This window comes from Nematostella vectensis, chromosome 3, assembly GCF_932526225.1.
Source record: "Nematostella vectensis chromosome 3, jaNemVect1.1, whole genome shotgun sequence".
NCBI classification, from domain to species: domain Eukaryota; kingdom Metazoa; phylum Cnidaria; class Anthozoa; order Actiniaria; family Edwardsiidae; genus Nematostella; species Nematostella vectensis.
In genome coordinates, this window is record NC_064036.1 from 12,032,009 (window position 1) to 12,057,738 (window position 25,730).

The 25,730-nt window shown below is 42.9% G+C and overlaps 2 protein-coding genes across 2 annotated transcripts; both read right to left on the reverse strand.

The window, feature by feature from the left end:
- Positions 1–211: 211 nt before the first annotated feature.
- On the reverse strand, positions 212–7,252 carry LOC5520015 (organic cation transporter protein). The gene is made up of 9 exons (XM_048725713.1): positions 6,937–7,252; positions 5,220–5,366; positions 4,244–4,524; positions 3,793–4,041; positions 3,405–3,539; positions 3,035–3,114; positions 1,824–1,932; positions 1,674–1,746; positions 212–944 (listed from the first exon to the last, which is right to left on the reverse strand). The coding sequence occupies exons 1-9, from the start codon at positions 7,186–7,188 to the stop codon at positions 687–689; spliced, it is 1,584 nt and encodes a 527-aa protein (XP_048581670.1). The 5' UTR covers positions 7,189–7,252; the 3' UTR covers positions 212–686.
- Positions 7,253–7,832: 580 nt separating this feature from the next.
- Positions 7,833–25,546, reverse strand: LOC5520084 (organic cation transporter protein). The gene is made up of 9 exons (XM_048725622.1): positions 25,238–25,546; positions 23,598–23,744; positions 22,932–23,212; positions 21,904–22,152; positions 21,239–21,373; positions 10,440–10,519; positions 9,424–9,532; positions 9,274–9,346; positions 7,833–9,184 (listed from the first exon to the last, which is right to left on the reverse strand). Exons 1-9 carry the CDS (start codon positions 25,487–25,489, stop codon positions 8,936–8,938), a joined length of 1,575 nt encoding a protein of 524 aa, XP_048581579.1. The 5' UTR covers positions 25,490–25,546; the 3' UTR covers positions 7,833–8,935.
- Between the last annotated feature and the right edge of the window lie 184 nt (positions 25,547–25,730).

The window sequence follows — 25,730 nt, forward strand, 5'->3', positions numbered from 1 at the left end:
CTATTATTTGTAGACAAAACTATTAAACATCAGCTAGATCACTCTGGTATGTAGCCAAAGGCATGGTCAGATTTTTATCAGAGAAATCACACCCACCCCCACGCCCCGGTAATATTAGGCCCTTTTTTTCAGATTTCGCACCCCCCCCCCCCCCTTCCCTCCCAAGAAAAATCCTGGGTACGGGCCTGCTATCAATACACACTAGTATAATCACTCATACTTATTTCTATTAATCAATGAACTATAAGAACTAGTATTATATACTCACACGAACACTTCAAGCTGTTGCGATATTTTCGAATTAATTCAGTGTAACTAAAGCATAAATGATTTCATTTTTTAAGAGGTTATCCATTCTCGTAATTTGCTTTCCCTTATTGGAGAATGGAAACAATAACAAAGGTCTGGCTGGCAAGGGCTCTTCAACTGTCACAAAATGAATAAAAATAACCATCAACTCATTGAAACTCATTAACACTGAACGTCCGACAATACTATGCCTCTGGAGGCCGAGGTGAAGGGGGGAGCACGCGTGGAAAGTGGGGAGCACGCGTGGAAAGTGGGGAGCACGCGTGGAAAGTGGGGAGCACGTGTGGAAAGTGGGGAGCACGCGTGGAAAGTGGGGAGCACGCGTGGAAAGTGGGGAGCATCGAGTCCCCGGCGCCCATCAATACCCACACGTCTACTCAGTCCTTCTGTTTTGTAACGCTTGTGAGGTGAACAGGGCACTCCATCTCCACCGGAACCTCCTCAATGAAAGAAGGCATCCGTTCACAGCCGATGCAAAGAGCGTAGTTGTCTGCACGGTTTTCGGCTTCCTCGACCGACTGAGCTAGCGGTACCTTCAGAGTCTCCGGAATAAAGAAGAACGCAATGGCGGCAAGGATACACAAACAGCCGAAAAGGATCACGGGAAGGTACAAACTAACACCTGGCAAATCTTTCTGCAAGAGAAAAGTAAGAGGTATTTGTCCCCACTTTCAAACCAACGACACAACTCTAGTTTATCTCCAGTGTATTAAGGCTTGGATCCTAAGCTAAAACAGTTGAAATTTTGAAAGTTGCCTTAAAGTGAGTTAACATTGCCTTAAATGCACCATTTTTGGTCAAAACATCAAACTCGGCAATGTTAGCTGATTGCTAATATTTTATTTTGAGTAATGACGTCATCCAGCCGATCACGTGACTTTTGCAAATCAATATTTCGTAAAATTCTCCGCTGGTGGATACGCTATGAAAAAGAAAACATCGCATGTTTTTATGTTCCTTTGAAACACGTCTGCACACTGATATCTTAACCGGCAAGAAAAGTTTAGCCTTCCGGTCACAAATCAACATTTTATTTCGCAGCAGGTCACGTGACTTAACAAAGTTTTAATATCTTGTTAACGGCAGAGAAAATTCCGGATGCTAAAACGTTATCATATGACACACATAAAGTCAACACTTATTTAGTAAACAGGCAAAAAACTATTTTGTCATGTGATCTATTTTGTGACGCAAGAAAACATTACAAAAATGTTAAGGTCGTCGACTTTATTCACCTTGCCAAAAAGAATGAATTTAAGGCGATGTTAACACAGTTTAAGGCAAAAAGTTATATTCGATGCTAAGAGCAAACTACCCAGGCCTTAATATACTTGAGATTGATGCATACAAATTCGACGCATTACCAGCATAATGACATACGGCGCCACCAGACCACCGATCCGGGCGAACGTAGCGCATGTTCCAATTGCGGTATTACTGTAACAAAGAATTGCAGGCTCATCACATAACGACTAAAATGACTGTTAACCGCGGAAAAGGTGTGTGTGACTTACCGTATGGTAGTGGGGTACAGCTCTGAAGTGATGAGGTAGATTGTGGTCCAGAGCGCACCAATGACGCCTCTTGCAGTCAATGCTAAGCCAGTCATCAGCAGCGGGTAGCCTTCACCAAAGAGAGTGTGATACCTCAGATATGTTAATTATATCTTTTTTATTATATTTCATATTATACACCAACTATTCCAATACTAAAGTAACACCAGGTATTCCAATACCTGAAGTAAAACCAAGTATTCCAATGCCTTAGGGAACACCAAGCATTCCAATACCTGAAGGAACACCAAGTATTCCAATACCTGAAGGAACACCAAGTATTCCAATACCTGAAGGAGCACCAAGTATTCCAATACCTAAAGGAACACCAAGTATTCCAATACCAAAAGAAACACCAAGTATTCCAATACCTGAAGGAACACCAAGTATTCCAACACCTGAAGGAACACCAAGTATTTCAATACCTAAAGGAACACCAAGTATTCCAATACCTGAAGGAACACCAAGTATTCCAACACCTTAAGGAACACCAAGTATTACAATACCTGAAGGAACACCAAGTATTCCAATACCTGAAGGAGCACCAAGTATTCCAATACCTTAAGGAACGCCAAGTATTCCAATACCTTAAGGAACACCAAGTATTCCAATACCTGAAGGAACACCAACTATTTCAATACCTGAAGGAACACCACGTATTCCAATACCTTAAGGAACACCAAGTATTCCAATACCTAAAGGAACACCAAGTGTTTCAATACCTGAAGGAACGCCAAGTATTTCAATACCTAAAGGAACACCAAGTATTCCAATACCTTAAGGAACACCAAGTATTTCAACACCTAAAGGAACGCCAAGTATTCCAATACCTTAAGGAACACCAAGTATTCCAATACCTTAAGGAACACCAAGTATTCCAATACTAAAGTAACACCAAGTATTCCAATACCTTAAGGAACACCAAGTATTTCAATACCTAAAGGAACACCAAGTATTCCAATACCTTAAGGAACACCAAGTATTCCAATACCTTAAGGAACACCAAGTATTTCAATACCTTAAGGAACACCAAGTATTCCAATACCTTAAGGAACACCAGGTATTCCAATACCTTAAGGAACACCAGGTATTCCAATACCTGAGGGAATACAAATACCTGAGCAATCAACAAGTATCCAAAATACCTGACAGAACACCAAGTATTCCAATACCTGAGGGAACAGCCAGTATTCCAATGCAGAGCGCTCCAGATAATGCCATGAAGATGATATGGATCAGCCGACGCCCAAACCTAAGCAAAAATCATGGCACGTTTAGCTCTTTTGTCTGCTGAAGTTGTTGAAAGCTTAAAATGTTGGATAAGGCGGACGATAAGGTTGTTTTTTTAATTGATTAACATAGTGTAAAATCTGTTTACAGTAAACCTCTGCTGGTCTCACTTAAACTCGCCTCAGATTCGTGGTCAGGATTTGTGGCAAGGTTTATGTGTGTGTGGATGGAAAGAGAGGGGGAGGGGTGCAAGATTGTTTGCGTGTTGCGTTCCAAGTGCTGTACTTTTGATAATAGAGACAGAAATCTTACTTGGCGATTAAACAACCAATGACAGGCAAGAGAAGCGTCGGGAGGATAGCAGAATACACGAGGTTTAGGTATAAATCTCCTGCTAGAGACGACATGAATAACGTAAAGCCGTACGACGACAAAGCCACTGTGCACCTATAAAGAAAACGGATGTTAAAAAGAGCATGACGCAATTCCTTTTTTAAAATATCTGTTCTCCCATAGGTAAGGTAAGGTCAAGTTTATTCTAAAAAAATATTTCACCTATTATAGAGTGATGAGGGAAATGTGAATTTGCAGAGTTGTTAATGAAGGCGATTTTGGGTTCTTTCACCAAGACAACTCTATCGAAAAAATATTTTAGGTAAAGCTTATATAAAATACTACACGTAAAATGTTATTATCTCACCAGTTAATGGCCATGACGAGCGTAAATTTTCTCATCTTGGGCGTGCGAACCATATCAAGTTGTGTGTGACGCTTGGTCACTTCACCTTCCCTTTTAACCTGACTTTCCCTGATTCTCTCGATGAGCTGTCGAAGACTATTTTTGTCAAGAGGTTGCTCCTTGGATTTGCCTCCAAAGTTTACTAGAATCTCGTGAGCTTCATCCAAACGACCCTTGGTTAACAGCCAGCGGGGAGACTCGAATATCCATCTGGTGGGGGGATAATAAGAACTTGCATTGAGCTGAGATTGGAGATCAGAAAGTCAGTGATAGCTCAAACAACTCAAACACCTCTCACAGGAATTCTAACCATTCCACCATTTGTAAAACCTATAATGAAATGATCATTTTCTTCCTTAAATGCCTTTTTTTAACATCTTTGATTTCAGAATCTCTTTCTAAACCGACTTACTTCCAAAAGAGTAATATAGCCAATCCCGGGGCTGCCCCAATCAACATGAAAGTCCTCCAGTCCCTGATAAAATACGCCACAAGAATTATAAGAAACCATCCTGCTTTCCAAAACAACTCGTTGATAATACCAGCGATGGTGCGGTGATCTGGGCCGATCATCTCAATGATCAAGGTGTATTGGCAAGTTATCGAAGATGCAAGCGAAAGTCCAGCGAAGAAGATAAGAATGATCAGTGCGATATGGCTGGTCACAAATGATGCTCCAATAAACGCTGCTGCCTAAAAATTAATGCATCAGAAATAGACATTATATAGTATTCGTGCTTATTTTATTGCTTTTAACGCAAAAATGAAAAAAAAAAACCCGAAAGTTTAGCTAAGAATGACTTTCAAAATGTTTCACCTGTGTTATAAATGGAATTGGTATTCAAAAGATTTAACGAAATTCCTAGGTCTGTAGGTTTGTTACAAATGCGGTTGATGTTTGTTACAAATCCGGTTAACTAGTTTGTTACATATCCGGTTGATTTTTGCTACAAATGCGATTTTGTTACAAATCCCGTTGACTGTTACAAATCGGGGTGATACATTAGTATCTGCCTTCAAATCAAATTCAAAATCCAAGTGATGTAGTCTATAGTGTCATAGTTGCTTCCAATAATCATGTGTCTTGTTGACATTTGACACATAATAACCACTAATAATAACCACTATAACCAAAAGCAGACTCGTACCCAGTCGCTAATTAAATATTAGGGCGCGCAATGCGTTATGGTGAGGGATAAGGAATTGCGCCCTTATCTTCCTTATCTTCCTTCCCGGGCATCCTTGCGCGCCCTCTTTTTTCCTCTCAAGCTCTCTTCTCTTTCTGTTCTTTTATTAATAAGCGACTGGGTACGAGTCTGAGCCAAAAGCCAGTGGGGTCTTGGGGCATGAAGACAGCAATATTCTAAAGACCCAACCATTTGTATTACCTGTAATGCAACGGAAACAGTCAGTGTTATTTTCCTTCCAAAAGCATCAGACACTGTTCCTGATAAAAAGGACCCAAAAAGATACCCAACAAAATACATCGATTGGACAAGAGCGGAGATGTAACTACGTTCACATAGTAGATTCCACTGAAAGAAAAAAAAAAGAACAAATAAATGGTAGCTCATACACAGTATTCAAGAGTATTACACTCTTCTTGATATGAGAGCCTTATTATAAGCATGTCAATAACATCTCCTGACATGAATTACACGAACCTTTCATCGTTTCTCAAAATGCCCGATACTCAGAAATCTAGAAACTCACCCGGTAAGCCCCCGATAAACTCTTTGGTGTTTCTCCATATTCCCGCTACCTTGGGTCCCGAAAAAAAATTCCCGTGAACTTGCCCGCTTAAGTCCGGCGCAGATGATAAGAAAAAATACAGGAGTGCACTTTGATCATGCCTCGCGAGGCCAAAAAGTCACAAGAGCGGACGTTAGATCGAGCGAAGTTACGTCTCACGAGCAACTGAGACAAAATTTCTTGAATTAACCATGGCGTTTAAATAAGATATATTTAGGCACTGTCTGGAAGCGGAGCCCCAGAACTAGATTGGAGTATAAAGCAATTAAAAGGTTTAAAATGTTAGAGCTGAAATGTGTCTCCAAATTCCTGAAATATGGAAATAAACGATTATGGAAACCGTTACTCTTCCTCTGTAGTAACTTTTCAGTGGGATGCAGGGAAGACTGTGGTCAAGTGGATTTGTCTTTTTTTATTTCCCTGACTCTGGTAGGGAATTTTAGGCAGATTAGGGTGGAACCGACCCCTGAGCGCTAAACAACCGAAAAAAAAAAATACGATTGGCATGCCCCTTGTCCGCACAACAAAAGAAGATAACCTGCCGTTCACTCTGCATACCAGTGTTTTTTAAAATTTGTTCCTTGCAAGATAGATGCTAAAGTGTTCTGATTAACAAATTAAAAGTCAATTTACTGGTTAGGCAACTTGATTACAGAATAAAAAAAAACTAGAAGTTCTCGTGAAGAAGTGAAGCTAATTTAGAACACTAGAAATTACGGAAGCATATAATGCATCTGTGGTGTACTGATGTCCCAGCCATGGAGTGCCCCCAACCCTTCCTCTTGTTCTTTGAGAAAGGAACTGTCTAAATCTTTCTATTCTATGCTTGTAAATATGCTAGAGGATATTCTGTCTCCGCTTAAGGCAGTGCTTTAATCTATATATTACAATAATGAATATGTTTTTGTACCTTACAATTTAGTTTTGGGGAGCGCGCGCGCACCCTGCTTATACAAGCGTGCGTGTGTCCTCTAATAACACATTGACCAATCAGAGCGCGCAATTTATTTTTTCTTTGAGTCTTTTTGTTGCGAGGACAACACAGTACATTTAGTGCTCGGCGCGGAAACACTTACCGGGAGCGCCAGACCCTCCGAGAATTTAAGGGCAAGAAATGAATAATTTCTCTCGGAGAGAAAAACTCGGAAATTTCGAGAAACAAAATTCGTCATTTGCGTGCTTTTCGGACGAGTTTTCGGGTAACTTTATTTAAGGAGTAAGGAAGATTGCAGTTTGCGTCTATCATTCAGTGTACTTTAACCATTGTGTGTAAGCACTGACAGCTTGGCCTTTCTCATTTCTCAACAAATATAGAAGACTCACTAGGCTGACAATTTACTGGGTTAATTTTACCTCGCTAACAATGCTGGTAAAAGGTCCATCGAAGACGTACGAAGTACAATTGTCGCAACACTTGTTCGGCTGGCACGAGCTGTTGCCATCCCCACAGTGGTACTGAGGGGCACTGAAGCTGAAAATCATGTTACCGGCAGAAGAGACAGTAAAAAACAATAGAAGGCAATTCAGGCCAAAGAAGCGCAACTTCTGGTAAGTGCCGAATGATGGAACAAGCCTGAAAACTTCTCTAAAGTCTAGCTCAGCCATCTTATGGTAAAATCATAAGATGATAAGATTGGTCGATTGAAGAACAGCTGCGAATGGCTCCAACTCTAAATGATCCCAAAATATGATCGCTGTCGTGCTCGCACGAAATCCAATACTAATATCACATTTTTTTGACCTCAGGTGCAAAGATCATTAGGACAAGATCTGATGTTATCAGATCAACCTCTTTTCTTCTTGTTTTTTTTTTTTTTATAAAACTGTGCAGTTACTGTTGGGATTCCAGGCGCCTTCTCAGCATTTGCCGAGGGGGATAGAGGGGCAGATTGTGCACATTTATAGGTATTATATGAAAAAAGGGTTTTTTTTTTTATTGTTCTTTAATGCTCGGACAAAAGGGGATGCGGACCCTCCTGTGTACGCGCTAAATACGTGTAATTATGAAGAGTTGACTATCGCGTGAATCTCAAAGTCAGACAGCCGTCATACTCTTGTCAAGAACAAATAAAGTACTTAATAAAGAATTTAAATTTAATACGGCTAAGGGCAGATGACAAGATGTAGTTCTAAGATAGTTCTAAAGGAATTTGCGTGTACAAAGAGGAGACAAAGAAACAATTGAATAACTTCCTTCACAGCCCCCCCCCCCCCCCCCCCCGCTGTTTAAGCAATGAACTGACGGCTTGTTTCGCTACACTGTATATTTATTTGTTTTTTTTTTACTGTGTACATTGCGTATATTTACGTATTGTTTGAAACAGCGCCTGCTACATCAAGTGGTAGCATGTTGCATGTCCTAACAATTTTTTTAGGATATAAAAACCCAGATGGGTGATAAATTTAGGTAACAGTTACACATGCTGATATTTGAGCCCTTTTGATGCAATATTTGAATGGTATGGAATGGTATGGAAGAATCCTGGGTAGGCAGCTTGCCGGCTTTCACTCGAGTTAGTCAGAAATGTTTGGTTTTCGAATATTGGGAATCCTGTGGCGCACGCGAAGGCCGAGGTGAGCTGGTGCGAGAGTGCCACCCTTGCCCCAAAGGTTCCATATATGAAGAAAACGTTGTCGTTTTGGGGGTCTGGTACCGAGGAAACTTTCTTTTCAGGGACCTTCTCAACTAACTTAAGATGGTCACAGTAACTGTTTTTCTCTTCTGGTTACAAGTCATAAAAATTACAAAGCCCCTAGGGTACGCTCACCTAAAAAATTACAAGAATCATGCAAATTTTCCAAATAAGATATATATTAGTTTCCTTATATGGAAGTGACCGCCTTTGGCAAAAACGACAATTTTGGGCTCAATTTTCTTGATAGGAATATTCGAAAACAAAACATTTCCGACTAACCCCAAATGGCATGTTAAGCATGCATGGGGGAGGCTAAGATGGAATTCATAGCTGATTCCACTCTAAGAGTAGAGGGAAAAGGCTATTTACACTTCGTGCCGACCGTTTGAATTAGTAAGCCACGATAAAACCTCTAAGACTACTCTTATCCAGGGATGGATTCGCAAAGTAAAGCATGTGGATTTTTTAATGAGGCTACGAAGTCTTCTCATAATTGTTTTCCAATATTGGATGAAAATAATGAAAAAAGGTCTGGCTGACAAGAACTGTTACAAAATCAATAAAAACAATCATTAACTCATTGAAATATCTGTGGGAAAAAGAGACACTGAACGTCCAACAAGAATATGTTTCTGAAGGCCGAAGCGAAGGGGGGAACACGCGTGAAAAGTGGGGAGTATCACGTGCCCTGCGCCCATCCATACCCACACGTCTACTCAGTCCTTCTGTTCTGTAACGCTTGTGAGGCACTCCATTTCCACCGGAACCTCCTCAATGAAAGAAGGTATCCTTTCACAGCAGATGCAAAGAGCGTAGTTGTCTGCACGGTTTTCGGCTTCCTCGATCGACTGAGCTAGCGGTACCTTCAGAGTCTCCGGGATAAAAAAGAAGGCAATGGCGGCAAGGATACACAGACAGCCGAAAATGATCACGGGAAGGTACAAACTAACACCTGGCAAATCTTTCTGCAAGAGAAAAGTAAGAGGTATTTGTCCCCACTTTCAAACCAGCGACAATTGTTGTTTGTTGATGCATATAAAATAAAACGCATTACCAGCATAATGAAATACGGCGCCACCAGACCACCGATCCGGGCGAATGTAGCGCATGTTCCAATTGCGGTATTACTGTAACAAAGAATTGTAGGCTCATCACATAACGACTAAAATGACTGATAACCGCGGAAAAGGTGTTTGTGACTTACCGTATGGTAGTGGGGTACAGCTCTGAAGTGATGAGGTAGATTGTGGTCCACAGCACACCAATGACGCCTCTTCCAGTCAATGCTAAGCCAGTTATCAGCAGCGGGTAGCCTTCGTCAAAACAAAAATATCTGATACTTTGGAGATTGTAAATAATATATATATATCTAAAAACTAATTATCCAAAAATCAAGTATTCCAAAACCTGAAGTAACACCAAGTATTACAATACCATAGGGAACACCAAGTATTCCAATACCTTAAGGAACACCAAGTATTCCAATACCAGAGGGAACACCAAGTATTCCAATACCAGAGGGAACGCCAAGTATTTCAATACCAGAGGGAACGCCAAGTATTACAATACCAGAGGGAACGCCAAGTATTACAATACCAGAGGGAACGCCAAGTATTACAAAAACTGACAATCACCAAGCATTCTAATACCTGAAGAAACACCAAGTATCCCAATCTGAGATTCCATCCTATACCTGAAGGAACACCAAGTTTTCCATCCTATACCTGAAGGAACAACAAGTATTCCATCCTATACCTGTAGGAACACCAAGTATTCCATCCTATACCTGTAGGAACACCAAGTATTCCATCCTATACCTGAGGGAACACCAAGTATTCCATCCTATACCTGAAGGAACACCAAGTATTCCATCCTATACCTGAAGGAACACCAAGTATTCCATCCTATACCTGTAGGAACACCAAGTATTCCATCCTATACCTGAGGGAACACCAAGTATTCCATCCTATACCTGAAGGAACACCAAGTATTCCATCCTATACCTGAAGGAACACCAAGTATTCCATCCTATACCTGAAGGAACACCAAGTATTCCATCCTATACCTGTAGGAACACCAAGTATTCCATCCTATACCTGAGGGAACACCAAGTATTCCATCCTATACCTGAAGGAACACCAAGTATTCCATCCTATACCTGAAGGAACACCAAGTATTCCATCTTATACCAGAGGGAACACCAAGTATTCCATCCTATACCTGAGGGAACAGCAATAATTCCAAGGCAGACCGCCCCAGATAACGCCGTGAAGATGATATGGATCAGCCGACGCCCAAACCTGAACAACAATAATAATGCGCTTAGCTCTTTCGTCTTCTGATGTCGTTGTAAGCTTTAAACCCTTAACAATGGATAGGAAAGTTTTTTTTTTCAGGAGAACCGGCAGGCTTTTAAAGCCCCGTGCAAACTGCGAGACGACGGTCAGACGTTGACCCAGCAATGTTGGCGCAGTTTGAACACCGTGTTGGGAGGTACTGGATGGAGCTGGCAAGTGTTGGCGAAATTTTGATTGACTTTTAAATTTTAATTGGCCAGCACTTCGCCAGCATCCCCTTTGCCTCGTGGTCATTCGAGCATATTACAGCTTTGTTGGCGCAGCTTGCACATGGACCCGGCAATACTGGGCTCATTTTGCATCGTGTTCATAGAGAAAATTTCGTGATACCGATTTTTGGTCGTGAAATCGATATATGACTGAAATTTACCATGCAGAACAAAATCCCACGTGCTACTTTCTAATCATTGCTCTTTATCGTCCTCTCATTAGGCATGTGTAGATTGTGCTAGCAAATTTGGGAAAAGTTGTTTAAAATATAGCCAAAAGTTGCCCTAAAATTGCAAATAGGGATTTTAAGATGCGATAACGGCTACGGCTAGGACCCGAGAATAACACTTAAACACTTGGCGACAAATACCAAAATAGTTTCGATGAAATAACCTAGACTTTATATTCACGAAAAAACAGCTGAAATTAACCTCAAACTTCATTTCTTTAATAGGAAACAAATAAAGGCGAATTTATACTCAAACCAACCACGTACTCGCCAGACCGTAAAATTTGGAATTTCACGTCGTGTTTTGGCGGAGAACGGTTGGAAATCTATTAGACAGAACTCATTTTCACGTGCATCCTTTAAATCCTTAAATTAATTTAATTGTTTGCTACCGTCGCCGTACTCGTATCTTAAAGTCCCTAAGGTTAAGTTCAAACGTCGTATTATCCATGAGCCATGAGCCGTATTCAATGCAAATTCATGCAAATGAAGATGAAACAAACGACTTGGTTCATTTGCATGCATTTGCATTGAATACGGCTCATGGATAATACGACGTTTGAACTTAGCCTAATATATCCAAAAGTTGCCACCAGAAATTAAAAACGTTGCTCGCTCTCTAGAGTTATTTGTTCTAGATAAATGCTCAAAACATATCCGTTTGCTTCTTTTCATTTCAACAATTTAATTAATTATTTTACCAATCTTAAAATATGTTTAATTAATCATTAAAATATAAATACATTTGTCAATCAATGTCTTTTAACTCAACAATAAATAGGATAAGAGATACGTATTTTCTAGTAAATTTTCTATCTAGTCAAAGTTCACTTGGATAGGCATCATGTTATTATAATAATAATTTAAAAATACAGTATATATTTCATATATCGTATGATCCTAAATCATCATAAATCGTTCCGTTTTCGGTCATCGTTTTCGCGTTTCCGTGTGGACAATACCCGTATCCATAACAAAAAAGTTGCGTTTACAAACGAAAACGGATACGGGGACGGGGTCTGTACAGGACCCGAAATAATCCCAGGACCTGAAACGATCCCCAAAAGTTCCCCAACTGATCCCGGGACCCGAAACGATCCCCAAGAGTCCCCGAAATGAACCCCAAGGAATTACAGTAATGGACAACTAAAGGAATGTGTAAGGATTGGCTTTCAGTTTTAAAAACATATGAAACATTTAGTTGTGTTATTATAAGGGAGTTTACATTAACTAAAACTATAGTATTAAGATTTTAATATACGACTGCGGGGGAATACAGTGGTTTAGTCAGAAATTGGGGTCAACTAACAATTCTTTGTGATAGTAATTTGAAGAACCCGGCGTGGATAAATCATGTTTACATAACAAGCCATAAAAGAAGTCTTTACAGATAGGACATGCTGCTTTTTATAGGAAGCGAAATGTTTTAAAGTTATTTTTTGGCATGTTTGTTTTCGGTGAATGAAAGACCTATCATATCATGAGATCATGCCGGGGTGTACGCACGACTACATGAGGAAGTTCAAAACTCACATAATATTGCTTTCAACAAAAGCCACATCCTCTTAATATTTTGCATCGGTAGTAGAAGGGTTGTTCGAGTGTATAACTCAGTGTGCTTTTGTCATTCAATCTTCTCGGCCAAACCGGCTGCCTAAAATGTGTCGGTAAATATTCGCTCGTGTGAACAAGGATTTCGTGGTGAAATACATGTTTAGGTTGTCGAATGAATATTAATTTTTAGGGGTGATATTTACCGGAAATGAGATCTATATTGTCAGAGTCATGTGTCGGAACCGCAACCGCAGAGTGTGAGTGATGGAAGGTCAAAAGTTTGAATGATCTGAGCAAAGCTGTGCTATGTTTATACATGCGGTATTTCCTTCAGTAGCAATTAAAAGTTGTGTATTTGTTTTAGACTCTGTTTATGGGTTTAACGCCGGGCAATGTAATAAATTTATTGAATATATAAAAATAATATATGAAATATATTAAATATATAAGTATTGTGTTGAAATTTAATATGTTTAATAAGTCACGTTGTTTAGAAATCGAGTCGCTGTTAATCCTTAATTATGCTTCAAGAATTGCAAGTATTTCTTCTGCTTTCCCTTTGTCCATTACCGCAATTCCTTGGGGTTGATTTCGGAGACTCCTCGGTATCGTTTCGGGTCTGAGGATCAGTTGGGGTACTTTTGGGGATCATTTCGGGTCCTGGGATCGTTTCGGGTCCTGGGATCATTTCGGGTCCTGTACAGGTCTTAGGCAGTGATAAATCGCATCTCGCTACTCGGAGACTCCTCGGTATCGTTTCGGGTCTGAGGATCAGTTGGGGTACTTTTGGGGATCATTTCGGGTCCTGGGATCGTTTCGGGTCCTGGGATCATTTCGGGTCCTGTACAGGTCTTAGGCAGTGATAAATCGCATCTCGCTACACGCATTCAACGTAAACTACCTTTTTTCCGCTACAAAATGCAGTTTTTGAAACTCTAACACACGAACCGTAGCGCATGGTGCATTTGACGAGGTTGATGGACCGCTCTTTTGTTGCCTGTTTGTCCCTTTATTCACGCAGATTTTAGGTTTTTTAGAGATCGATGCGCTTGTGGGTTTAATCAGAGTTGCTCCAGCGTCCCTTGCAAACTCGATATAACCGCTGGATATTTCCCGTTATGAAAGCCGCTGTCCAGATTTCGTGGGCACACGTAAAAACGAGTCAGGACTGTCCAGGACCATTTTTAGATGAAATAACGAACTTTTTGATGGTTTGGATCGATTTTGTTGCTCCAAAAATGCCAAGGAAGGCAAAAGTTGCTAGTCCTTCGAAAAGTTGCTCAAAACGCCAAAAGTTGCCGAGCACAATCTACATATGCCTACCTCATCACTCGTAGTCGTAAAAATGACTACCGCTACAACATCAGGGGACAAAATAGACCCGAATTCAACCGAAATCCAGCGGAATCTTGGGTGACTTTTTAAAAACACAATAATGATGGAGTCTTGGGTTGCCTTTGGTCCCGTCATGCATCAAACGCAAGTCAAGCGTGAACTTATTACCCGCATGCCGTCTATTAGTCCACCACCTAGACCGGTCCGAGTACTCATTTTACGAGAACAAGCGGGCTTAGGCTCAATTAAAAGCTTGTTTATTCAGGTTTTTAAAAATATTTTGGCGGCTAGGTGGAATGGTAGCTTTCGTGTAGAAAATCGAGTTACAATTTACCGTGGTCGACCTCACACCCGGCTGCCATTTTGTTCGTAATAGGAAAACCATTAAGCCCGAGAAGTGTTCTCTATCCTTTTTCTAACTTTATATATTTTTTAAGTGTATCAGTAAGAGATTGCTTTAAGTTTTTCCGTTTCGGGTATATTTACGTTAAGAATGGCTTATTCTGATGTAAGGACCACATGCGAAGTTTGTTATTATTTTCTCGTCGTTAGAAGTTTGTCAGTATAATGATGATAATAATAATGGTAATAAATTTTAACTGCTAAATTGAACGATACTTCTTGTACATCTGTACGCGATCAAACGTCATGAACGGGTGCAAGCATGGTAAATCCGTCGCGATGCTCTCCAGCCTTTCCCTCGTACCCCGACAAGCCCCTCCCTCGTACCCCTACAAGCCTCTCCCTCGTATCCCTACAAGCCCCTCCCTCGTACCCCTACAAGCCCCTCCCTCGTACCCCTACAAGCCCCTCCCTCGTACCCCTACAAGCCCCTCCCTTGTACCCCTACAAGCCCCTCCCTTGTACCCCTACAAGCCTCTCCCTCGTACCCCTACAAGCCTCTCCCTCGTATCCCTACAAGCCTTTCCCTCGTATCCCTCCACCCCTCTCCCTCCCATCCCTACAACCCTCTCCCTCCCATCCCTACAACCCTCTCCCTCGTATCCCTACAAGCCTTTCCCTCGTATCCCTACAAGCCTCTCCCTCATATCCCTACAAGCCTCTCCCTCGTATCCCTACAAGCCTTTCCCTCGTACCCCTACAAGCCTCTCCCTCGTATCCCTACAAGCCTCTCCCTCATATCCCTACAAGCCTCTCCCTCGTATCCCTACAAGCCTCTCCCTCGTATCCCTACAAGCCTTTCCCTCATATCCCTACAAGCCTTTTCCTCGTATCCCTACAAGCCTCTCCCTCGTATCCCTCCACCCCTCTCCCTCGTATCCCTACAACCCTCTCCCTCGTATCCCTACAACCCTCTCCCTCCCATCCCTACAAGCCTCTCCCTCGTATCCCTACAAGCCTTTCCCTCGTATCCCTACAAGCCTCTCCCTCATATCCCTACAAGCCTCTCCCTCGTATCCCTACAAGCCTTTCCCTCGTACCCCTACAAGCCGCTCCCTCGTATCCCTACAAGCCTCCTCCTCGTATCCCTACAAGCCTTTCCCTCGTATCCCTACAAGCCTCTCCCTCGTATCCCTACAAGCCTTTCCTTCGTATCCCTACAAGCCTTTTCCTCGTATCCCTACAAGCCTCTCCCTCGTATCCCTACAAGCCTCTCCCTCGTATCCCTACAAGCCTTTCCCTCGTATCCCTACAAGCCTTTCCCCCGTATCCCTACAAGCCTCTCCCTCGTATCCCTACAAGCCTTTCCCTCGTATCCCTACAAGCCTCTTCCTCGTATCCCTACAAGCCTCTCTCTCGTATCCCTACAAGCCTTTCCCTCGTATCCCTACAAGCCTTTCCCTCGTATCCCTACAAGCCTTTCCCTCGTATCCCTACAAGCCTTTCCCTCGTATCCCTACAACCCTCTCCCTCCCATCCCTACAACCCTCTCCCTCCTATCCCTACAACCCTCTCCCTCGTATCCCTACAAGCCTTTCCCTCTTTTCCTTTCAAGCCTCTCCCTCGTATCCCTACAAGCCTTTCCCTCGTACCCCTACAACCCTCTCCCTCCCATCCCTACAACCCTTTCCCTCCCATCCCTACAACCCTCTCCCTCGTATCCCTACAAGCCTTTCCCTCGTACCCCTACAAGCCTTTCCCTCGTATCCCTACAAGTCTTTCCCTCGTACCCCTACAAGCCCCTCCCTCGTACCCCTACAAGCCCCTTCCTCGTACCCCTACAAGCCTCTCCCTCGTACCCCTACAAGCCTCTCTCTCGTATCCCTACAAGCCTTTCCCTCTTATCCCTACAAGCCTTTCCCTCGTATCCTTACAAGCCTTTCCCTCGTATCCCTACAACCCTCTCCCTCCCATCCCTACAACCCTCTCCCTCGTATCCCTACAAGCCTTTCCCTCGTATCCCTACAAGCCTCTCCCTCATATCCCTACAAGCCTCTCCCTCGTATCCCTACAAGCCTTTCCCTCGTATCCCTACAAGCACCTCACTCGTATCCCTACAAGCCTCTCCCTCCCATCCCTACAAGCCCCTCCCTCGTATCCCTACAAGCCTCTCCCTCGTATCCCTACAAGCCTCTCCCTTGTATCCCTACAAGCCTCTCCCTCGTATCCCTACAAGCCTTTCCCTCGTATCCATACAAGCCTCTTCCTCGTATCCCTACAAGCCTTTCCCTCGTATCCCTACAAGCCGCTCCCTCGTATCCCTACAAGCCTTTCCCTCGTATCCCTACAAGCCTCTCCCTCGTATCCCTACAAGCCTCTCCCTCGTATCCCTACAAGCCTCCCCCTCGTATCCCTACAAACTTTCCCTCGTATCCCTACAAGCCTCCCCCTCGTATCCCTACAAGCCTCTCCCTCGTATCCCTACAAGCCTCTCCCTCGTATCCCTGCAAGCCTTTCCCTCGTATCCCTGCAAGCCTCCCTGTAATATCCCCACAAGCCTCTCCCTCGTATCCCTACAAGCCTCTCTCTCGTATCCTTACAAGCCTCTCCCTCATATCCCTACAAGCCTCTTCCCTCGTATCCCTCCAAGCCCCTCCCTCGTATCCCTACAAGCCTCTCCCTCGTATCCCCACAAGCCTCTTCCTCGTATAACTGCAAGCCTCTCCATAATATCCCCACAACCCTCTCCCTCGTATCCCTACAAGCCTCTATCTCGTATCCCTACAAGCCTCTCCCTCGTATTTCTACAAGCCTCTCCCTCGTATCTCTACAAGCCCCTCCCTCGTATCCCTACAAGCCTCTGCCTCGTATCCCTACAAGCCTCTCCCTCGTATCCCTACAAGCCTCTCCTTCGTATCCCTTCAAGCCTCTCCCTCGTATCCCTACAAGCCTTTCCCTCCTATTCCTACAAGCCTCTCCCTCATGCAGGGTGCGCGAACCCTCTGCCCATCTTGGTTGCCAAAAAATGGGTAATTTTGTTTAAATAATCTTCGCGCGAATACTATCCTTTTCCATATGATGCCTAAGACTGCGCATCCCCCCTCCCCCCTCTGCAAATCTTGGATACACACCTAGTATCCAGCAATCTGGATCTCTATGGTAACGTACAGACACCTGTCCTCACCTTTTTTTGGATTCATTTACCCTATTCGCGTATAAGAAGGTGAGATCTATGTATTGTACTTCTGACTCTACCCTTCTTCCACCGTGGTATTGTGGAATGTGTCTTGTTACCAACTCTTTCAACAAGGCAAGCCTGCATGGGCGTTTATGCCTAGTGCACACTAGCAACATAACAACATAACGACATGGGCGCGCGCACTATGTTTAGAAAAAACATGTTTTTTCACTTATGTCGTTATGTCCATATCGTTATTTCGAAGGCAAGAGTGCGCGCGCCCATGTCGTTATGTCGATATGTCGCTAGTGTGCATTAGGCATTCACTAGTGTCTGTTGATTGCACGGGTCGGGTTTATCGTCCAGTATGCTCTGTCTGCTTTCAGTGACGAGAGAGTTTTCCCGGTAACTCGTTGTTCCAGCACCGAAGACAGTGGGAGAATAAACACCCTCACGACGAGCATAAAGTCAAGAGGGATTTTATAATTCGATCACACCTCTCTTTCTGATGAGCCCAGCTTCATTTTCCGTCACAAGGTTATCGCTTACAGCGCATACCTGTATCGTCGAGGGGGTAATTTAGGCTAAGCAAACACGCCAATAGTTCAAAAACAACTGATTTACTTCAGCCATGCTTTCAACCTCGTGTCCCTACATTCATAGCGCGCGTACCACAGGGATACCGTTACAGTACCCAGGATTTGCTGAGAGGAGGTGCGCATCCTCGAGAACCCAGGGCGTCGCGATCAGCGGACGAGGCGCGAGAGCGAGGTGGCAGAACCGCGACGCCCTGGGATCCTGAGGGTGGAGGATGCGCAGCCATACGTATCATTACGTATCATATGGACAAAGGACGGTGTTTACCAATACTTCAATAATAAATGACCCACTTTTGGGTGGCCAAGGGGGGAGGGGGGTGCGCGCCTGGTTTACATCATATTCAACCCTATCTTTACAGGGTTTGTGTCATTACAAAAAGCCTTGAATCCGGCCGAAAAAAAAGCACATCTTTAGGAAGGTTGATAGCACCGTTAGAAACGGCGTACATAATAGATTGCTCTAAAAAAAATTGAGTCTCGTTCTTTTCGACACGCCCCTCCCCCATACAGAGCGACCTTACAATAGAATCGTCACAAAGATGTGCTGAAGGTTTCTACTTGTTGAATGAAGGTCTTTCTTTTAAGGCGGCTGGAGCGCTGGTAATAAATGGTGCTCGTTTCCAGTTTTCTAAGTTTGGTCTCACTCGAGTTCAAAAAGTTGCTTTTAAACAAATACACAATTTACTTGTTAACCACTATACACGCAGGAAGTTCATGTATTGCGATTGCGACACGCCCACCCTCGCAGCCTAGGCTAAAATATTCCTTCTCACAATTTTAAACTCAATAACCCAGCTGCTTAAAAATATCCCACGTTGTAAACTGGCTCCATTAGGTCTGTACTTTTTGCGTCGCAGTGTGCAGAGGCGCGCGAATGCATTATAACAGAGATGCGCGCGAACGCATTATAACAGAGTTTGGTGATCCTTTCTTCACTGCCACCTCCCCCCCTTTCCCTGATAATCTTATTGACCCGTCCCCCACTTCCCTAATAATCTTATCGCCCCGTCCCCCCTTCCCTAATAATCTTATCGCCTCGTCCCCCCCTTCCCTAATAACCTTATCGCCTCGTCCGCCTCTCCCCTAATAATCTTATTGCCTCGTCCCCCCTTCCCTAATAACCTTATCGCCTCGTCCTCCCTTCCCTAATAATCTTATCGCCCCGCCCCCCCCTTCCCTAATAATCTTATCACCTCGTCCCCCCTTCCCTAATACTCTTATCGCCTCGTCCCCCCTTCCCTAATAACCTTATCGCTTCGTCCCCCCTTCCCTAATAATCTTATCGCCTCGTCCCCCCTTCCCTAATAACCTTATCGCCTCGTCCCCCCTTCCCTAATAATCTTATCGCCTCGTCCGCCCCTTCCCTAATAATCTTATCGCCTCGTCCCACCCTTCCCTAATAATCTTATCTCCTCGTCCCACCTTCCCTAATAATCTCATCGCCTCCTCCCCCCCTTCCCTAATAATCTTATCGCCTCGTCCCCCCTTCCCTAATAATCTTATCGCCTCGTCCCACCTTCCCTAATAATCTTATCGCCTCGTCCCCCCTTCCCTAATAACCTTATCGCCTCGTCCCCCCTTCCCTAATAATCTTATCGCCTCGTCCGCCCCTTCCCTAATAATCTTATCGCCTCGTCCCACCCTTCCTTAATAATCTTATCGCCTCGTCCCACCTTCCCTAATAATCTTATCGCCTCGTCCCCCAATTCCCTAATAATCTTATCGCCTTGTCCCACCTTCCCAAAAAATCTTATCGCCTCTTTCCCCCCTTCCATGAAAGTCTTATCGCCCCGTCCCACCTTCCCTAATAATCTTATCGCCTCGTCCCACCCTTCCCTAATAATCTTATCGCCCCGTCCCCCCCTTCCCTAATAATCTTATCGCCTCGTCCCTCCTTCCCTAATAATCTTATCACCTCGTCCCCCCTTCCCTAATACTCTTATCGCCTCGTCCGCCCCTTCCCTAATAATCTTATCGCCTCGTCCCACCCTTCCCTAATAATCTTATCGCCCCGTCCCCCCCTTCCCTAATAATCTTATCGCCTCGTCCCCCCTTCCCTGATAATCTTATCGCCTCGTCCCCCTTTCCCTAATAACCTTATCGCCTCGTCCCCCCTTCCCTAATAATCTTATCGCCTCGTCCGCCCCCTCCCTAATAATCTTATCGCCTCGTCCCACCCTTCCTTAATAATCTTATCGCCTCGTCCCACCTTCCCTAATAATCTTATCTCCTTGTCCCACCTTCCCTAAAAATCTTATCGCCTCGTTTCCCCCTTCCATGAAAGTCTTATCGCCCCGTCCCCCCTTTCCCTAATAATCTTATCGCCTCGTCCCCCTTCCCTAATAACCTTATCGCCTCGTCCCCCCCTTCCCTAATAATCTTATCGCCTCGTCCCCTCTTCCCTAATAATCTTATCCTCTCGTCCCCCTCAATATTTCGAGGCTTGCTATTGTTCTCGAATTGACAGTTTATAATAGAAAAAAGCGCTAGATACGAAAGTTGAAATTAGTGGCGCAGTGATGTAAACACGGCAACGAACATTAATACCGATACTCAGCTAAAATTCTTTGTAAAACTTCGAAAAGTCTATAAGAGTATGATGTTGAATTATTCTCCCTACCATTGATGAAAAATATTGACATTTCAGGAGAAATTAGGTGTTATTATTCACTTTCCTTAAACGGGCTGTGTCGAAAGCATTTTGCAATGGCGGCGGGTGCGACATTGACTAAGGTCACTTCAAACTGGATTTTCTACACGAAAGCTACCATTCCACATGGCCGCCACGATATTTTTGAAAACCTGAATAAACAAGCTTTTGAGCCTAAGCCAGCTTTTTCTCGTAAAATGAGTACTCGGACCCAATTTTGGGCTCTTATGTGATGGAATATATGTGTTGGGCAGTTTGCACACCGGCGTAACTCCGGCCTAGCACTCCTCCGCCAGAATATTGCTGGGCCAGCAATGCTTTCGGGTGCTGGCACAGTTTGCACATTGCTTAAGGTTGTTTTTTGAATCGATTAATGTATTCGGAAGTATGTCCACAATACACTGTGAAGTTCGCTCATCTGCACTCGTTACAGATGCGTGGTCAAGGTTCGTGACAAGGTTTATGTGTGTGTGTGTGGAGGTAAAGAGAGAGGCGGGGTGCTGGATTTGGTATTGTTCTCGCGTTCAAGGTGCGGTACTGCTGAGAGTAAATGCAGAAAACTTACTTGGCGATCAGACAACCGAGGACAGGCAGGAGAAGCGTCGGGAGGATAGCAGAATACACGAGGTTTAGGTATAAATCTCCTGCTAGAGACGATATGAATAATGTAGAGCCGTACGACGTTAAAGCCACTGTCCACCTATGAAGACAACGGACGGATATTAAAAAGAGCATTACGCAATTCCTTTTTTGAAATATCTGTTCTATTATCTCCATAGGCAGGTAAGGTCAAGTTTATTCTAACAAATATTTCACCAATTTTTAGAGTGATGAGGAAATGTAGTGAATTTGCAGAGTTGTTCATAAAGGCGATTATGGGTTCTTTCACCGATACTACTCGAGACTACTATCGAAAAAATCTTTTAGGTAAAGTATACATAAAATACTACACGTAGAATGTGTAGTTCCAGAAAATATCCATACCCCCATACCCCCATTGAGGGGATTGGAAATTCTGGGGGGGGGGGGGGGAAGCAGGAATTTCCAGAGGGCAGAGGGGGTAAAATGCCCTTTTTCTTTAACAGTTACTGTATTATCTTTTCCAGGGGGTTGGATATTCCAGAGGGGTGGGGTGGGGGATCATACCTCCGCCCCCCCTCAATGGCGGGGGGGGGGGGGGAAGGGGGGTGTATGTATATTATCTGGAACTACACAATGTTATTATCTCACCAGTTAATGGCCATGACGAGCGTAAACTTTCTCATCTTGGGCGTGCGAACCATATCAAGTTGTGTGTGACGCTTGGTCACTTCACCTTCCCTTTTCACCTGACTTTCCCTGATTCTCTCGATGAGCTGTCGAAGACTATTTTTGTCAAGAGATTGCTCCTTGGAATTGCTTCCAAAGTTGACTAGAATCTCGTGAGCTTCATCCAAACGACCCTTGGTTATCAGCCAGCGGGGAGACTCGAATATCCATCTGGGGAGGGTAATAATAAGAACTTGCACTGAGATGAGATTGGAGATCAGAAAGTCAGTGATAGCTCAAACATTACCAACACCTCTCCCAGGAATTCCAATTCCTAATATTTTTTTTTGAAATCAGAAATCGTTTTCCGTTTTTATTTTCCATAGGGGGGAAAATCTTCTTTCTCTGCTCTGGGGGATTGGCATCTCTTGGCATTCCCATATTTCCTATTTTTAATTGCGTTTACGTTACATTATACACCTATTCAGAAATAAGGTCTGGAAAGCTGTAATAATCTTGTAACAATCACATGGCTTTCAGAGATCAGGATTCATCCATTTATATTCGTTACTCAAGAGCCACAGCATGTTACGACCCATGAATTCTCCAGTGCAACGTTATTTGAAATGTGTAGTTGAAGAAAATATCCATACCCCCCAGGGGATTGGAAATTCCGGGGGGTGGGGGGTTCAAACGACCAGGAATTTCCAGAGGGGTGGGGGGTAAAATGATGCCCTTTTTCCTTAACATTTACTGTATTTTTTTTTTCCAGGGGGCTGGAAATTCCAGAGGGGTTGGGGGTAATACCTCCGACCGATCAATAGGGGGGTATGGATATTTTCTGGAACTACACAACAGTATGAAGAACTCGTAGATTTGAGACGATGCCCTTTTCGGCGGTGTACTCTCATGCAGTTAGTTTGTAACAACTATAATGAAATAGTCATTTTTTTCCTTAAATGCCTTTTTTAACATCTTTGATTTCAGAATCTCTTTTTAAACCAACTTACTTCCAAAAGAGTAATATGGCCAATCCCGGGGCTGCCCCAATCAACATGAAAGTCCTCCAGTCCCTGATAAAATACGCCACAAGAATTATAAGAAGCCAGCCTGCTTTCCAAAACAACTCGTTGATAATACCAGCGATGGTGCGGTGATCTGGGCCGATCATCTCAATGATCAAGGTGTATTGGCAAGCTATCGAAGATGCAATCGAAAGTCCAGCGAAGAAGATAAGAATGATCAGTGCGGTATGGCTGGTCACAAATGATGCCCCAATAAACGCTGCTGCCTGAAAATGAATGCATCAGAAATAAACATTATTTAATGTTCGTACTTATTTTTTTTACGTAAACGCAAAGATACAACGAACAACAAAATTCTTGCGAAGAACTAGAGACAGCTGTAGATTTGAGGGAGTTTAGATATAGCCATGACGCCAACATGTGTACAGTTTGCCCTTATTAGTTACATATCTGGTTGTTTTTTGTGGAATGTTTATATCAAAGTCAAAATCCAAGTTATTATAAGTATATAGTGTCTCATAGTGGCTTCCAATAATCTTTTTGACATTTAGAGAGAGCTTACTGGCACTTAACCACTATAACCATAAGCCAGTCGGGTCTGGCATGACGACAGCAATATTCTAAATTCTAAAAACTCAACCATGTGTATACCTGTAATGCAACGGAAACAGTCAGGGATATTTTCCTTCCAAAAGCATCAGACAATGTTCCTGATAATAAGGACCCAAAAAGATACCCGACAAAATACATCGATTGCACCAGAGCGGGGATGTAGCTACGTTCACATAGTAGATTCCACTGAAAGAAAGAAGAAGAACAAATAAACGGTAGCTCATACAAAGCCTAGCATTCAAGAGTAAATTACACTCTTTTTGAATGAGAGCCTCGTTATAAACATGTTCAAACCATCTCCTGACATGGCTTACAAAAACCTTTTTAAAGTCTCGATGCTCACACACGATGGTTACAGTACACTAAATGATTTTAAGCAAACTGCCATCGTTTTTAATAAGAAACTTCAAATTTTCAGGTGAGTCTAGGCCGTTCATATTTTTGGAGAAATATAAGAAGGCTCGTTAGTAATTCTTTATAACGTTTTTTTCCATTTTACTAGTTATAAAATTGACGTCTAGTAGTCTCAAATCTCATCCAATTTTATTCATGTTTTCGGATGATTATATTTAATCATCCGTGTTTGATGGGCTACTGTTTTATTTTATTTATCGGTAACCGATTTAAAGTTATTTAATATATGATAGAGACGAACATTTTTATGCTATATGGGCCTCGACATGTTCTTAGCATGTTCTTAAAATTTGGCTGGACGTTCTTATAAAAGAGGTTCTTATAAAAAATTAGAATGTATTCAGAAACCAAGAAAGTCACCCGGTAAGCCTCCGATAAACTCTTTGGGTGTTTCTCCAAACTCCCGCTATCGGACCGAAATTACGTCTCCTGCTTGAACTGTGAGTTTTTTGCCTCCTCGCGATCAACTATTGATTATCTATCATGGATCATCAATGTTTAATAAATCAATTTGATGCTTTTGTATTGATTTGATCTCGCCATTTTCAAGTGATGTCGAGTTGCAGTGATTATGTTTTTATGTTAACCCGGCGAAAAGTAGACCAATCACGGCTAACATCATTTTATGCGATCTCTCATCAAATGAATTGATATGTAGTTGCCACCTAGCGCCTGCTGTGCGACGTCTTCTGTGCATCTATTTGAGTACAGGCGCACAAACAAATGAGATCTATTTGTTTTATACAGCAATGAAAATGTTTTACTACCTTACAATCTACAGAGTATTGTGGAGCGCTCACGCACACTGACTACAAGCGTGCGTTATGTCCTAACACATGGACCTTCGATCAATCAGAGCGCGCGATTTATTGACAATCTTTGGCTTAAAACGCTACAGTCTTTGCCTCTTTTTTTCTGTAAAGTTGTGAGGATAACAAAGAACATTTTGTGCTTTACGGGCCCGAAAACAATTCTCGGGGGAGCACCAGACCTCCCGAGAGATTACAAGCAAGAAATGAAAAAAATTTTTTTTCGGTCCCGAAAAGCTGGTGAATTTCTCAACAAATATAGAGTATTTGTACTCACTAGGCTGAAAATTTACTGGGTTATTTGAATAATTTGATAACTGTAGGGTATTTATTCCATTGAGGACCTTTCCCGAGTGTCATGCGAATCGTTTTAGCCCCTACTGGGGTTAAGGCCTGATCACATTTTAGTTTCAAGATATTTGATTTTTACAAAAACTGAATGTTTGTCGCCGTTACCTCGCTAACAATGCTGGTAAAAGGTCCATCGAAGACGTACGAAGTACAATTGTCGCAACATTTGTTCGGCTGGCACGAGCTGTTACCATCCCCACAGTGGTACTGAGGGGCACTGAAGCTGAAAATCATGTTACCGCCAGAAGAGATTGCAAAAAACAAGAGAAGGCAATTCAGCCCAAAGAATCGTAACTTCTGGTAAGTGCCAAATGATTGAACAAGCCTGAAAACTTCACTAAAACCTACGTCAGTCATCTTATGGTAAAATCATAAGACAAGAAGAACGGCTGCGAATGGCCCCAACTCTAAATCCAAAAATTTGACCTCTGTGGAGCTCCACACGAAACCTACACGAAACTCAATACTAATACCATGTTGTTTTTGACCCCGAAAGTTGCAATGATCATTAGGACAATATGTGATGATTAGATCAACCTCTTTTCTTTTCCTTTTATTTTGGTCTTTCTTTATTTGATTTTTTTTTACGCAATTCAAC

Bases quoted from the DNA above. Each gene is read 5' to 3' on its own strand.
- LOC5520015 (XM_048725713.1), bottom strand. From the start codon at position 7,188: ATGGCTGAGCTAGACTTTAGAGAAGTTTTCAGGCTTGTTCCATCATTC. The intron at 5,367-6,936 runs GTAAAATTAACC...TTTTTCTTTCAG, and splicing joins TTACCAGCATTGTTAGCGAG to TGGAATCTACTATGTGAACG. The intron at 945-1,673 runs GTAATGCGTCGA...TTTCTCTTGCAG, and splicing joins CGCCGTATGTCATTATGCTG to AAAGATTTGCCAGGTGTTAG.
- LOC5520084 (XM_048725622.1), bottom strand. From the start codon at position 25,489: ATGACTGACGTAGGTTTTAGTGAAGTTTTCAGGCTTGTTCAATCATTT. The intron at 23,213-23,597 runs GTATACACATGG...ATTCATTTTCAG, and splicing joins CTGTTTCCGTTGCATTACAG to GCAGCAGCGTTTATTGGGGC. The intron at 10,520-21,238 runs GTAAGTTTTCTG...ATTGTTGTTCAG, and splicing joins CTCGGTTGTCTGATCGCCAA to GTTTGGGCGTCGGCTGATCC.